The 13624-nt window shown below is 41.1% G+C and overlaps 1 protein-coding gene across 1 annotated transcript in view; it reads left to right on the plus strand.

Moving 5' to 3' along the window:
* LOC118234969 (cadherin-related family member 2-like) overlaps positions 1–13624 on the plus strand; it is a 50887-nt gene that overhangs the window by 13908 nt on the left and 23355 nt on the right. The window contains exons 4-15 of the mRNA XM_035431866.1: positions 371–436; positions 1002–1141; positions 1823–1876; positions 1973–2062; positions 2728–2817; positions 2956–3078; positions 4831–4974; positions 5330–5405; positions 5566–5684; positions 5881–6105; positions 6250–6405; positions 7705–7869. Coding sequence (XP_035287757.1) covers positions 371–436; positions 1002–1141; positions 1823–1876; positions 1973–2062; positions 2728–2817; positions 2956–3078; positions 4831–4974; positions 5330–5405; positions 5566–5684; positions 5881–6105; positions 6250–6405; positions 7705–7869 — 1448 coding nt within the window. The remainder of the gene's footprint in view (positions 1–370; positions 437–1001; positions 1142–1822; positions 1877–1972; positions 2063–2727; positions 2818–2955; positions 3079–4830; positions 4975–5329; positions 5406–5565; positions 5685–5880; positions 6106–6249; positions 6406–7704; positions 7870–13624) is intronic.

Raw genomic sequence — 13624 nt, forward strand, 5'->3', positions numbered from 1 at the left:
ACAGTAAACCTAAGATTTCTCTTGGACTTTATTTATTCAAATAAGCCAACATGCAGAAGCCTTCGGTGAAAAAGTAAGTGCATCCTATGATTCAGTAGCCTGAAGAACTACTTTCAGCGTCAATAGCCTGAAATAATACAGTTCACCAGTCTCTTATGTTACACCAGGGGAATTCTGGCCCAGTGCTAAAGGAGGAATCATGGGGTGCAATTATAATTGCAAATATCAAAATAAAATCTGTTATGTGTTATTTGTCACGTGAGGTTAGATGAGGATTAGCTATGTCCTAATATGTACTTTCTTTTTCACATCATTGTACATATACATTATTGTCTCTCACTAACCTATCTGGTTTTATGTTTTCTTTAAGCCTCTGGAAACACATCTCCAATCATACACATGACTTTAATTAATTTAAGAGAGGACATACCAGTTGGTAAGCATACATTTTTACATTTATGTTCTGTTTCTTTGTTTGTGTATTCATCTATTCTATTAAATTTTAATTTCACTTTATTTGTCCAATACATGATTTTAAAAAAACCATTCCATGAATAAAATACATGGTAAATTTACAGTGTAGTCTGTTGGTATTCGGACAGAAAAACTATTTTTGTCATTTTTCCTCTGTACTTCAGGACTTTGGATTTTAAATAAACAATAAATAATCATCTTTAGAAGTATAATAAACCTGCTTCTTTAAAAGTCACTGAGTTTTCTTCTTATAGCCCTGCTAGCCAATATTATAAGCAACCACGCCTGCCAAGAATTTTTGTAAATGACCCTGAGCATGCTGGGCTGTTAATTTCTTCACTCGACCACACCTGTGTAGAAGCACTGTGTGAGGAAGCAGCTTTCAACTTACTTTCTGTCTGTCACTTACCTAAGGGTTGCCACCTTTTGGCCATTACCTGTATGTGTGTGTGTGTGTGTGTGTGTGCACAAAATAAGATTTTTAATTCTGAATGAAAAGATACAAAATTATACTTTGTTTCTGTTAGGTCATTATGCCTTCACAATTCAAGCAAGTGATGCAGAGAATGATCCTTTGACCTTCAGCATCAATGGAGAGAACAGGTTTTACTTCAGTGTAAATCCAAACTCAGGAATTGTTCACATTAAGTCTCCTCTTGACAGAGAGGTAAGTCTATTGCACTCAGTTTGTTTAGTCAAAAAAGACACAACCCAGAACAGACACTACCTTATCCTTTTGGCAGTGCCAGATAAAGCAACTCACATAATCTTCCTTCTCCTTCCTTCCACACAGTTTATACCCTTTTACATGTTCTGTTGATACTTATGATTCTGTAAACAAGTCACACTACCCTTTTACAAAAAGCTCTGTTTGCAATACAGACAGTGCACTTTGTTGTTGCGAATTCATATTGTCCTCTGTGTCTCACTTATAACCGAAAGCCCATTAAAATCCTATTGAGGGTTTAGTATCCCTCCATTTTCAAAGAGCAAACAACACAATGCTAGCAAATTTAACAACACATGTGTTGATAATTTTGTATGACTTCCTTTTTTCACAATGACAGCATTAGATATATAAAATGTTAAAAGTGTGTGTATGTAGAGAATATAAAGAATCCATTCATGGTTCATGAAAATTGTTATTACCCATTACCCAAATCTTTACAATGAATCACTGTGTCCTGAACTTAAGTGACTTAAAAGATGTAATGTAGAGACTCAACAACTCATTTTACATCAAAACATAAAGCTTTGAAATTCAATGTAATAATTCACAATTAAGAAGTCAGACATGTTTTTTTTTTTTTTGTTGTTGTTGTTTGTTTTGTTTTGTTTTTTCTTGTAGGAAAAAGTTACCTTTAATGTGGAATTATCAGTTTATGATGGAATGAATGATGCTGTAAGTATGAATATGAATATATAGCAATATGTGTGTTGCAATATTGAAATACTTTGTTTTACATGTGATGTACTAAACACTATTCTCTCTTAAAAGGTTAGAAAAACTTTGATTGTGATTCTGCATGATGCCAATGATAATCGGCCCATATTTGTTGATGCGCCATTCAATAAAGATGTCTCTGAGGTAAGCAAAGGCTTCCATCATTCTTGAGGCCCTGTCACATGCAGTCAAATTTTGTCTCTACAGTTTCAATATAATCCTCTATATTGACACATTTGTAGAATATATACAAGATACAACTCTGGTCCTCATGTTGACAAGCAGCAATAACAGACTCCAAAGGCAATCAAAAGTCTAGAACCAAGACTAGATACTGATAGCTCTCTTATATCTGCGCTAAGGGAGCAATTGGATACACCTGATTCATCAGAAAAAGCCATTTATCACAAACATTATGGTGACCTGAAATGGGGGGGGGGGGGGGCTATGTATAAAACCAAAATGTAATAATAAAATACCCTTAAAAAACCTAAGATTCTGCACTTGTTTGATTAAATTGTGATGTACAGAGCCAAATCTGTCCCCTTCATTTTAAAACATCTGACTTATAAACATGTAGACTTAACTTAATGCAGACACACAGAACATTTGTATGCCACGGGTAGTTTTCATTTTTTCCAGTTTTTTTTCTTTCTTTTTCCTGTTGTTTTATTCTTTTACTTTGATGTAAAAGTCTGATTGGATATTACATCTGTATTGTCATAAATTAAAAGGGGAAAGTCAAATACTTGAGAAAAATTATATCAGTAATCACATTATACTATAAGCTGTGTTGTTTATTTCTCCAGAATACAGCAGTGGACACAGTTCTATTCCAGGTAACCGCCAGAGATGCAGACTATGGGCTGGCATCACTTGTGAGCTACAAAATTGATGATGTAAGAATTCCTTGTGTTTATTATTTAGTGTTTTCTTTATACTTAACATATGTACTGTATATCTGATACGTGTGTCCTTTTTCAATTTGTGCATGTTACATGTTGTCTTTCATATCTGGCTTTTGTGGTTTTTCCAAGGTTGTGCCAAATGATGGTATGAATCTTTTTTCCATTTCTGAGAGGACTGGAGAAGTTAAATTGATTGGCAGATTGAATTACACGAGCAAAAGCACTTTTTATCAGTTGAAGATCAATGCATCGGTATGTATAACAAGCAGGTACAGTAGAATGAACAAGCACTACATAGATGTAAGCAACCACATTCATCAACTAGCAGCAAACTAGGTTTGGCACTACAAGTGATTGAAAACAATAGTTTGTATATACAGTATGTGTATGCAGGTACAGACAGTGCTTGCTGTGTATCTGCGTGGTGAAGAAAAGCATGAAATTAGCAGCAAGGTGTTGGACTTAGGTGTTGGAAATGAGAGCTCTGAAATTCCACAATCATTGGGGACAAAAGAGAAAAATGATCAGTCAAAATTCATTTGTTGATAACTGACTTGGTATATCCTGTTATTTGACATTATTTGTTCTAATTTTACTGAGACTGCATTAAGTCAGCCAGTCATTGACTTGCAAATGTGAATGCGTAGATCCATTAACATCAGGACAGCATGGAAAAGATTCAAATCAATCATTGCCACGCTGATTAATTGTCTTTAAACACAATGCTATTTCATTTGGCAGAAACACCAAAACATTTAATGTCAGCTACTTAAAGTACTGTCAGAGACCACCCTTTCTTTTGTGTACTTTCCAGTGAAGGCAGCCACAAAGTTCCAGTTCTTTATTTTTCAATATCAGAAAATAATGCAGCAAATGTACATTTAACACAAAATTACACAAAAACCTCCACACATGTACAATATTAAACCTTTCAGTATTTAGTGTGTCCACTCTTTGCCTTTATTACAGCTTCCATTATTTTCAGGAGACTTGCTTCGGGTTTTCCAACAAGATTTGCCAAGATAATTTTCCATGTTTCTTGTAAACAGCTCCAAGGTTCAGTCTAAGAAGTTAGTTGCATTTTCTGTTTCTCTCAATCCAAGTAATCCCAAACACATTCAGTGATGTTGAGGTCTGTACTCCATTGTCTATTGTTCTGAGAACACCAGTGGATTGATCTTCTTAGAAGTGTGCTTGGGGTCATTATCTTCCTGCGAATGAATTTTCTCTCAGTCAAACATTGTCCAGAGGGTACTGCATGATATGTTAAGATTTGTTTGTATTTATACGCATTCATGATGCCCATATTCATCAAATTAGCACATATAAACTGACACAAACCAAAATTACCAAACTAGGCAGAGGAAAAAAAATTCACAGGATCAAATGTGCAATTCCATTAGTGCCCTGAAACATTCGCACTGTAGTTGAAATCAATATATCAGTGGTCTCCAACCCTGGTCCTGGAGAGCTACAGGGTCTGCTGGTTTTTTGTTTTCCTTTTAATTTAATGGCTTATTGTTATTTATTTATTTCTATGTGCATTCTTTTTGGAAAATTGTTAATAAGGACCGAAATAAATTACTACTACTACTACTACTACTACTACACTTCATGAAGCAATTAAAGCAGTTGATTACACAGTTAGCTCAACTCACCTGGTGTCTTGGGTCTCAATTGGGTGCTGATTTTAAGGTGAAAACAAAAACCAGCAAACCGTGTAGCTCTCCAGGACCAGGGTTGGAGACCACTGCGATATAGGGTCCATAATTTGACATAAGAGAGCAAATAAACTTTAAATAATTTGACTTTAAAATACACTGAAAGTGTCTAATCATAGAAGAATTAATAGTGTGCCACCATCTAGGGGTATCAATTGAGGTTGGAACACAATCCAGCATCCACACGGGCCTCTCGGGACCAAGTTTTTAGAACCTGAAGGAATTGAAGAGTACATTAATCTATTTTATGATTCCAATTAAAGCCATCTTGTTTTTATTTAAGGATGGCGGGGGGCCTCTCTGGCATTCTCACGTCTTTCAGTCGAGTGTTGCTTTTGCCTTCATCACTGTCATCGATGTCCCGGATCTGGTGCCTCAGTTTTTAAATGTTCCATATTCAGTCACAGTCAATGAGCATACCACTGTGGTGAGTGTTCATATTAGCATCTCATAAAACACAGTCAAATTAGGTCAATCAACATTTACCTTGACTTGCCTTACAAATGAATGCAAGTTTTTAATGGAAATGACATTTTTTCCATTCACTTATGTAATCTTTTAAGTTTAAAATTGTCAAATTATTTTTAAGAAGGTATTAAATATCTGCATTTTGTTTTGAGGTAAGGAATATCATTGCTGAATCTCTGAATTAATGTAGAATTGTATACACATCTATAACAAATCAGTTAAAACAATAATAAATGATTACTAACTTATGGTCTCACAGTTTATAATTTAAAATTCATAATTAAAATAATTTCTCAAATTATTTTATTTTTGAGGGCCAAACAGTGTTCCAAGTGCAAGCCATAGATCCTGACACAGGAGTAAATGACAAGATCCGCTTCAAAATTCAAAGTCAGTATACCTTTCATGCTTCATGGCTCAAATTCCAGTTCGAAAATATTCCAGTTAACTATCGTCACCTGCATATTTGATTTAGTTATCAAACCAGAGTTAAACTACAGATGAGTGCAATTTTTCTCCAAATATAAACATTATTTTTGCTCACCTACAGATTCAAATGTGCCTGATCTTTTTGAAATTGATGAGGAAAGTGGAAACATACTTGTCAAAACTATATTTGACCGTGAAGATTTACTGTATATGAATGCTGTTGTTAAACTGCAAGTGTTGGTAAGTAATGAGAAACAAATGGGAGACACATAAGTGTAATACAATATATGCACAATAATGCAAATAATATGTGATGCATTTAATTTAATCCAGTTTTTTTTTTTTTTTTTGCATTTTCCATCAGCACAAAAAAGTAGTGTATACTGTGATTTTTGGGTTCTGTGTAAAACTGCTATTAATGTATTTTTAATTTCAGGCAAGTGAAACTAAACCAAATGTTTATGGAACTATTTCCAACACCACAACAGATGTGCAAATCAACATTGGAGACATTAACGACAACAAGCCCAGGTTTTACAACTGTCCACCTGAATGTAATTTCAAAGAGGAAGTGCGACACTTCAGAGGAATCACCAATGAGCAGTCTTCTGTAGGTGTGCCTGTTGGAGATCTAAACATTATTGCCAGAGATTTGGATGAGGTCAGCTGAAGCACCTCTTACATTTTATTCCGCATTTGTGTCTGCTCAGGAGTAAAACATCCATATGTGATATGCACCAGCTGACATATAAACTTAGGATTGCAAGAAAATGCTTGGCTCTAGATCATTTTCCTTATTACCTAGGGGGTAAATTCCAGATTTGAGCTGCATCTTCAAGGACCAGACAAAGATGCATTCTCTGTGTCTCCTCCTTGGGCCATATCAAGCAGTCCAGTGCAAATCTTCATCAGAAACCCCAGTGATGTTGACTATGAAAAAAAGAAAACCATGATTGTTGAGGTAAGGGCATGTAATTGAATGTTTCTGTGCACCTAGTCAGCATTGTCCAGAGCCAGATTTATCCTGGTTTAGCTAGAAAAAAAGGTAGGTAAAGTGCTTTGAGACTGCCTTAACACCTCTTGGATTTTATGTAATCACAGTATATAATTTATTTAGTCCTCTGTGCTCCAGAACTTCTTAAAAAGGCTCAGTGATGTTTAGATCTGGTCATTATGGAAGCCATGGAAGGTGTCTGCCTTAATCCTGATTTCCGTGCGACTACTTTCGAATTTGGAATATGGGGGCATAATGAGGGAACAGTGTGTGCACCATAGAGTAAACCTGTTTTTTTTAAATGGCTTCATATTCCTTGGCTGTTATGTTACAATGTTAATGTGCTCCTTACACCAGGTTATGCATCTTTGTGCATTAGCATTCGATACAAGCAGTTTCCAAATGGCGTTTCCTTAAATAAATTTAAGTTTCCTTAAATAAATACTAGCGATGGGAAGCTCACCCATCAGGTGTGAGCTTGGTTCAGGTGTTGATTGAATTCCGTGGTCATTTTGACGCCGTCGTTTTTGGGTGTTTAGTTCAGTATATGCCTGTCACCATTTGTGAGCTTCAAGTTAGAAACACTATTCCTCGTTGTCAATGCAGTTTGTTCATGCTTTGCATATTTGCATATAATTTTTGACACTGTTTTCCTTGCCACCTGACGGATGCACCTGCATTTCTGGCACTGATTATTTGACCTCGTTTTAACTCTGTTTGTTGCCTCATGTTGCTTAGGAAACTCAAAATGCTGATTGTAAGATAATTCAAATGAACCTAAAAAAAATACACAGTGAACAATGATTCACTGAATAATGAATAATGATTGGGGAAAAAACAAGATTTTTTCTTGGCTTAGCTATGTACTCCACAATTTTAGATTTGTAATCACATAATTCACATGTGGTTAAAGTGCAGATTCTCAGCTTTTATTAAAGTACATTTTTATGTATTGGTTGCTGTAAAAGGCTTTCCACTGAAGCTTAGAAATGGTCATTCACAGAACACTGAACCTTTAAAGTTGAACAAACTTAGTCTAAGTTCTATTGTAATCAGTTACTTAAAAAATTTTTGTTGAGAGAACAAATTTGTTATTGTGCTGCGTATAACATTGATTTAAACAAATCCATAGTCCCATCAATGATGATTAATGTTGCACTCCTAAAGACAATGCACTGTTCGTCTAATAAGGTTGTCCAATTTTTAAAATGAATAAGAACTATCTAGTGTTAAATTCAATGAGTAACACACAATTTTCTTTTTCAGATTGTTGCCATTGACACTTCCAAGACTGCGGACTGCTGCTCCACTGCTGTGGTCACCATCCAGATCAAAGATATAAATGACAACAACCCAGCTTTCAAGAATGAGACATATTATTTAGAAGTGGATGAACACAGCCGAACTGGAAAAGTTGTTGCCACGATAACAGTAAGCATGCTTGTATTTAAAGAGGAATTTCAGCAAGAGGAAACAAACATTGATGCATGCTTAAAGAACAGTAGGTGAAAATTGTTTTATGTGACAAATTCAACATTATCGGCCATGGTATTGTGAGGGAGTGGGAGTTTTGGGAGACCAACCGCGACTGAACAGGGGGTTCTTTAAGCTATTAACCAGAGGTAAAATAGCCACAAAGTCTCAAGAGACAAGGGAAAGGAAAACAATACTCCTTAGGGAGAGTATCCCAAAGAAAACAACCCACGTACTGGGTAAAAAAACTAAAGCTTAAGGAGTATGAAAATAAAACAAAACTGCCGGAGCAGAAAACGGGGCAACTCAAAGAAAACAGACCTCGAACCGAGGCTGAAAAAGTAACACCCTAAAGAAAGAATACTGAGCTTAGATTGTGGCACTAACTTGTTGCCAACAATCTAAAAAAGATAAAGACTGTTGTGCTAATTTTATAGCCACAACAATCCAATATCGCAACTCAATCCTTTACCTTTACCTTTACCTTTACCTTTACCTTTACCTTTACCTTTACCTTTACCTTTACCTTTACCTTTACCTTTACCTTTACCTTTACCTTTACCTCGCTTGACAGAATACCGGCTCTCGTGCAACATAAGTGACACTGAAGCAAAGCTTATCCGCTTGCTTGGGGTTTAAATAGAACGCCAACAGGTGCAAATTGTAAAAAGAAAATTTGCACGTGTATAATTCAATCAACTCAATGGCCGTAATAACTGAAGAGAAGGCGCATGAAAAAACCAATGGCCGTAATAACTGAAGAAAAGGCGCAGTAAGGAAAAGAAATGGTGGCATCAGCCAAAACCATGACAGGACCCCCCCCTTTAAGGGCCGGCCCCAGACGGGCCCTCTGAACCACGCCTGCGGAAGTCATGAATAAGCTCAGGGTCCAAAATGTCTCTAGAGGGGACCCAACAGCGTTCCTCAGGGCCATAGCCCTCCCAGTCAATAAGGAACTGAACACCTCGGCCCACTCGTCTCTCAGCCAGAATGCGGCGTACTGTATATACCGGCTCCCCATCAATGAGCCGAGGCGGAGGTGGCGGTTCATCCGCCGGAGCCAATGCGCTCACGAGAACCGGCTTAAGGCGAGAGACATGAAACGTCGGGTGGATTTTCATGGAACGAGGGAGCTGCAAGCGAACCGTGACCGGGTTGATTTTACGCACAATCTTAAAAGGGCCCACAAACCGCGGGGCAAGTTTACGAGATTCAACTCGTAAAGGAAGGTCACGAGTAGATAACCAAACCCGTTGACCCACCCGATAGGAGGGTGCCGGACGGCGATGCCTGTCGGCAAGTCCCTTCTGTTTGGCCGAGGAGCGCAGGAGGGACGCACGGACTCTCCTCCACATGGCCCGACACCGCCGAACAAATAACCCAGCAGACGGCACCTCGTTGTTCTTCTCCAGTTCCGGGAACAGAGGAGGTTGGAATCCAAACTGGGCCTCAAATGGTGAGAGCCCCGTGGACGCGTTACACAGCGTATTATGCGCATACTCCGCCCACGCAAGATTACGGCTCCACGATGTCGAGTTGGAGGAAGCCAGACAATGAAGAGTGTTCTCTAGCGTCTGGTTGGTGCGTTCCGTCTGTCCATTAGTCTCCGGGTGGAATCCCGACGAGAGACTGACGGACGCACCCAAAAGAGAACAAAACGACCGCCAAAACCGAGAGGCAAATTGAGGCCCACGATCTGAAGACGTGGTCGACTACCAGCCGTGCAGTCTCTGGTGCTGATGGCAATTTAGGCAGCACGATGAAGTGGGCTGCCTTAGAAAACCTGTCCACCACAACCAGGATAACTGTGTTGCCATCAGAAGCCGGCAGACCTGTGATAAAATCCAAGGCAACGTGGCTCCATGGACGACTCGGGACGGGCAAAGGGCGTAAAAGCCCAGAGGGTTGGAGCTGAAACCCCTTGTTGCGGGCACAGACCGAACAAGCTGAAATAAAACATCCCTCTCCATCCCAGGCCACCAAAACCGCCTGGCCAGGAAATCCTTAAACCTGTGGATGCCAGGATGCCCAGTAAGATGGGAGAAATGTCCCCACTGCAGCACCTGGGCACGTACCTTGGATGGCACAAAAAGACAGTTAAGGGGTCCCCCACCTGGATCCGGCTCCAGTCGTTGAGCCCTCCGCACCACAGACTCGATGTCCCACATAACTGGGGCCAAAATCTGGGTGGTAGGAACAATGGGCTCAGAGAATTGGTCACTGTCAGATTGATCAAAAATCCGGGAGAGTACGTCAGGCTTGATGTTTTTTTAACCTGGGCGATATGTTAGCAGGAAGTTAAAACGGGAGAAGAAAAGCGACCAGCGAGCTTGCCGCGAATTGCGCCGCTTGGCGTTCTGAATGTACTCTAGATTTTTGTGGTCGGTCCACACCGTGAAAGGGTGTTCAGCTCCTTCTAACCAGTGCCGCCACTCCTCTAGTGCCAGCTTAACCACCAAAAGTTCCCGATCCCCGACATCATAATTTCTCTCAGCCGGAGAAAGTGAACGAGAAAAATAAGCACAGGGGTGCATTTTTTCATCCTGGGGAGAACGCTGTGATAAAATGGCCCCTACCCCAAGCTCCGAGGCGTCCACCTCTACCACAAACGGGAGTGAAGGGTTAGGGGTTATCAGGATGGGCTCCGAACTGAACCTCCTCTTCAACTCCGTAAAAGCAGCCTCGGCTTTGGGCGTCCACTCAAAGAGTGAAGAGGTATTTTTCTTTGTCAGTGCGGTAATTGGCGCAACCACTGAACTAAAATTACGTATAAAACGCCTGTAAAAATTAGCGAACCCCAAAAACCGCTGAACTTGTTTGACCGATTCTGGGGTAGGCTAATTTATGACCGCGGAAACTTTCTCTGGGTCCATTTGTACCATCCCTTCTGTCACAATGAACCCCAGGAAAGAAACGGATTTGGCATGAAACTTACATTTCTCTGCCTTTACGAATAGCTGGGCATCCAAGAGACATTTTAAAACCTGTCTAACATGTCTAACGTGCTCCGAAAGATTGGCAGAAAATATTAAAATGTCGTCTAAATAAACAAACACAAATTTCTCCAGCATCTCTCGGAGCACGTCATTCACAAATGCCTGAAAGACAGAGGGGCGTTAGTGCGACCGAATGGCATGACCCGATATTCAAAGTGGCCGTTGTGCGTATTGAAAGCCGTTTTCCATTTGTCTCCCTCACGTATACGCACTAAATTATAAGCGTTACGGAGGTCGAGTTTAGTGAAAACTGACGCATCCTGGAGGCGTTCGAAAGCTGAGTTCATGAGGGGCAGTGGACAGCGGTTTTTAATAGTGATATTGTTCAGTCCTCTATAATCAATACAGGGTCTCAGCCCACCGTCTTTTTTCTTCACAAAGAAAAACCCTGCCCCCGCCGGCGAAGTGGATAGTCGGATAAAACTGTTAGCTAATGCCTCTTGGATGTATTCCTTCATAGCTGTACTTTCCGGAGCTGATAAGGAATATAAGGAACCGCGAGGCGGTACTGTGCCAGGATGTAGGTTAATAGCACAATCGTACGGTCTGTGAGGTGGCAGGGTGGTAGCCCTTTGTTTGCTAAATACCTCAGCGAGATTTGCGTGATCGGCTGGTACGTTAGGTGGCAATGGAAATTCGAGCGCACCCACCATACTGGTATTTTCTGAACTAGCAGGAGAGTGGGGCATGGAGTCAGAGATAGTCTCTGGTTCCGTTAACTCCCCTAGGGATAAGTCGTCAACCGGAGGATCCCAGGCGAACCGCGAATCCCAATCCAAACTCTCCTGTCTGTCCTCGGAAGGTGGGGATGGCGCAATAGGGCTGGACGGAAACCCCTCTTCCTCATCGTCCCAAGCCGAATTATTCTCTCTTTGCAAACCACGACCATTAGGAGTTTGTGATGACCTCTGTAAGCAATGTTTGACACACTTGGAACCCCACTGAATCACTGTATTTTTCTTATTTCCCCAGTTAATGTGCGGTTTATGTTTCATCAGCCACGAATGGCCTAAAACAAGTGGATAAGCTGGTGAATCAACCAGGAAGAGCCTGACTCGCTCCGAATGACCACCAAAAGGGACACGCATGCAGACAGGGTCGGTAATCTTTTTAACCAATCCGGTGCCCAGCGGGCGACCGTCAAGAGCTGTAATGTGGCGAGGCCGTGAAAGGAGAACCACAGGCAATCCAAGTTCACTAGCCCAATTTGAATCCACAAAACAGTCAACTGCACCTGAATCTAAAAAGGCGTCAGTTTTAACTAATTGATTATTCCAGGATAGCTCTACAGATAAAACGGTTCGAAAGGCTGATGGGTTACGCCTCACTGGGACCTTTCTTTCACCTAGTGAGGCCTCCCGTTTCCCCCCAGCTTAGGGCAATCATTCTTAATGTGTCCCTTCTGTCTGCAATACCGGCACCATTCGCTGCGCTGCCTTAGTTCACGCACATTGCGTAGGGTGGAGCTATCTATCTGCATCGGTTCGTCATGGCTCAGAGAGCCTAATGGGGGAGCCAAAACTGCAGGTTTACCCGGAAGAGAGGCAACATATGGGAGGGAACGGTTCCTCCTCTCACTTCGCTCTCGCTCACGTTCCCGCACTCGGTTATCAATCCTGACAGCCGTCCTTACCAAAGCATCCAATGCGGCCGGGGGCTCAAGAGTTGCTAAAGCGTCTCACTGGCTCTGAGAGCGCATTCTTAAATAACGTCATGAGCGGAGCCTCTGGCCAACCTGTTTCACCAGCCAATGAACGAAACGTAACAGAAAAGGCTGCAACACTGTTCTCTCCCTGACGAATGCACGTTAGCCTTGTAGCTGCTTCTTCTCCGGTAATTTTGTGATCAAAGACCGGCGCCATTTCTGCCATTAAACTTCCAGACGTGTTCATTACAGGGGCTTGTGAACGGATGAGCGGCTCAGCCCATGCAAGGGCTGTCCCTGTTAGCAGGGATAAAATAAGACACCCGTGAATCCTCCGTAGTGAAACGTGATGGTTGAGCTCTAAAAAATATCGTACATTGCGCTAAAAAACCCCTGCATTTCCCTGATTCTCCATCATACCGCAGGGGAAGCTGCAGTTTAGGTTCGCGGACAATGGCTGATACCATCGGCTCTGGGGTCGGGGGAAAGGAAGGTGCTTGTGGAACTGTGGGGTTTAATGCGCAAGCCAGTTGGCGAATACTGTCAGCAAGCTCACGCAGTGCATTCTCCTGGCTGCGCAAACTTTCTTCCTGACGGTGCAGGCGTTCAAGCATTTCCCCCTGCCGTTCATAAGAGGTTGCTTGTTGGGAATGTAATATCTGAATGCCCCTATCATGGGCGGTTAGGGCAGCCTGTTGAGCTGCAACAGCCTGTTCTAAGCCCGTTGGAGTCGCTGGTACATCCATTTCGTGGCTTCAGTGTACTGTGAGGGAGTGGGAGTTTTGGGAGACCAACCGCGACTGAACAGGGGGTTCTTTAAGCTATTAACCAGAGGTAAAATAGCCACAAAGTCTCAAGAGACAAGGCAAAGGAAAACAATACTCCTTAGGGAGAGTATCCCAAAGAAAAAGCTCTACACAACCCACGTACTGGGTAAAAAAACTAAAGCTTAAGGAGTATGAAAATAAAACAAAACTGCCGGAGCAGAAAACGGGGCAACTCAAAGAAAACAGACCTCGAACCGAGGCTGAAAAAGTAACACCCTAAAGAAAGAATACTGAGCTTAGATTGT

The sequence above is a fragment of the Anguilla anguilla genome, chromosome 9 (genome assembly GCF_013347855.1).
Source record: "Anguilla anguilla isolate fAngAng1 chromosome 9, fAngAng1.pri, whole genome shotgun sequence".
Lineage (NCBI taxonomy): Eukaryota > Metazoa > Chordata > Actinopteri > Anguilliformes > Anguillidae > Anguilla > Anguilla anguilla.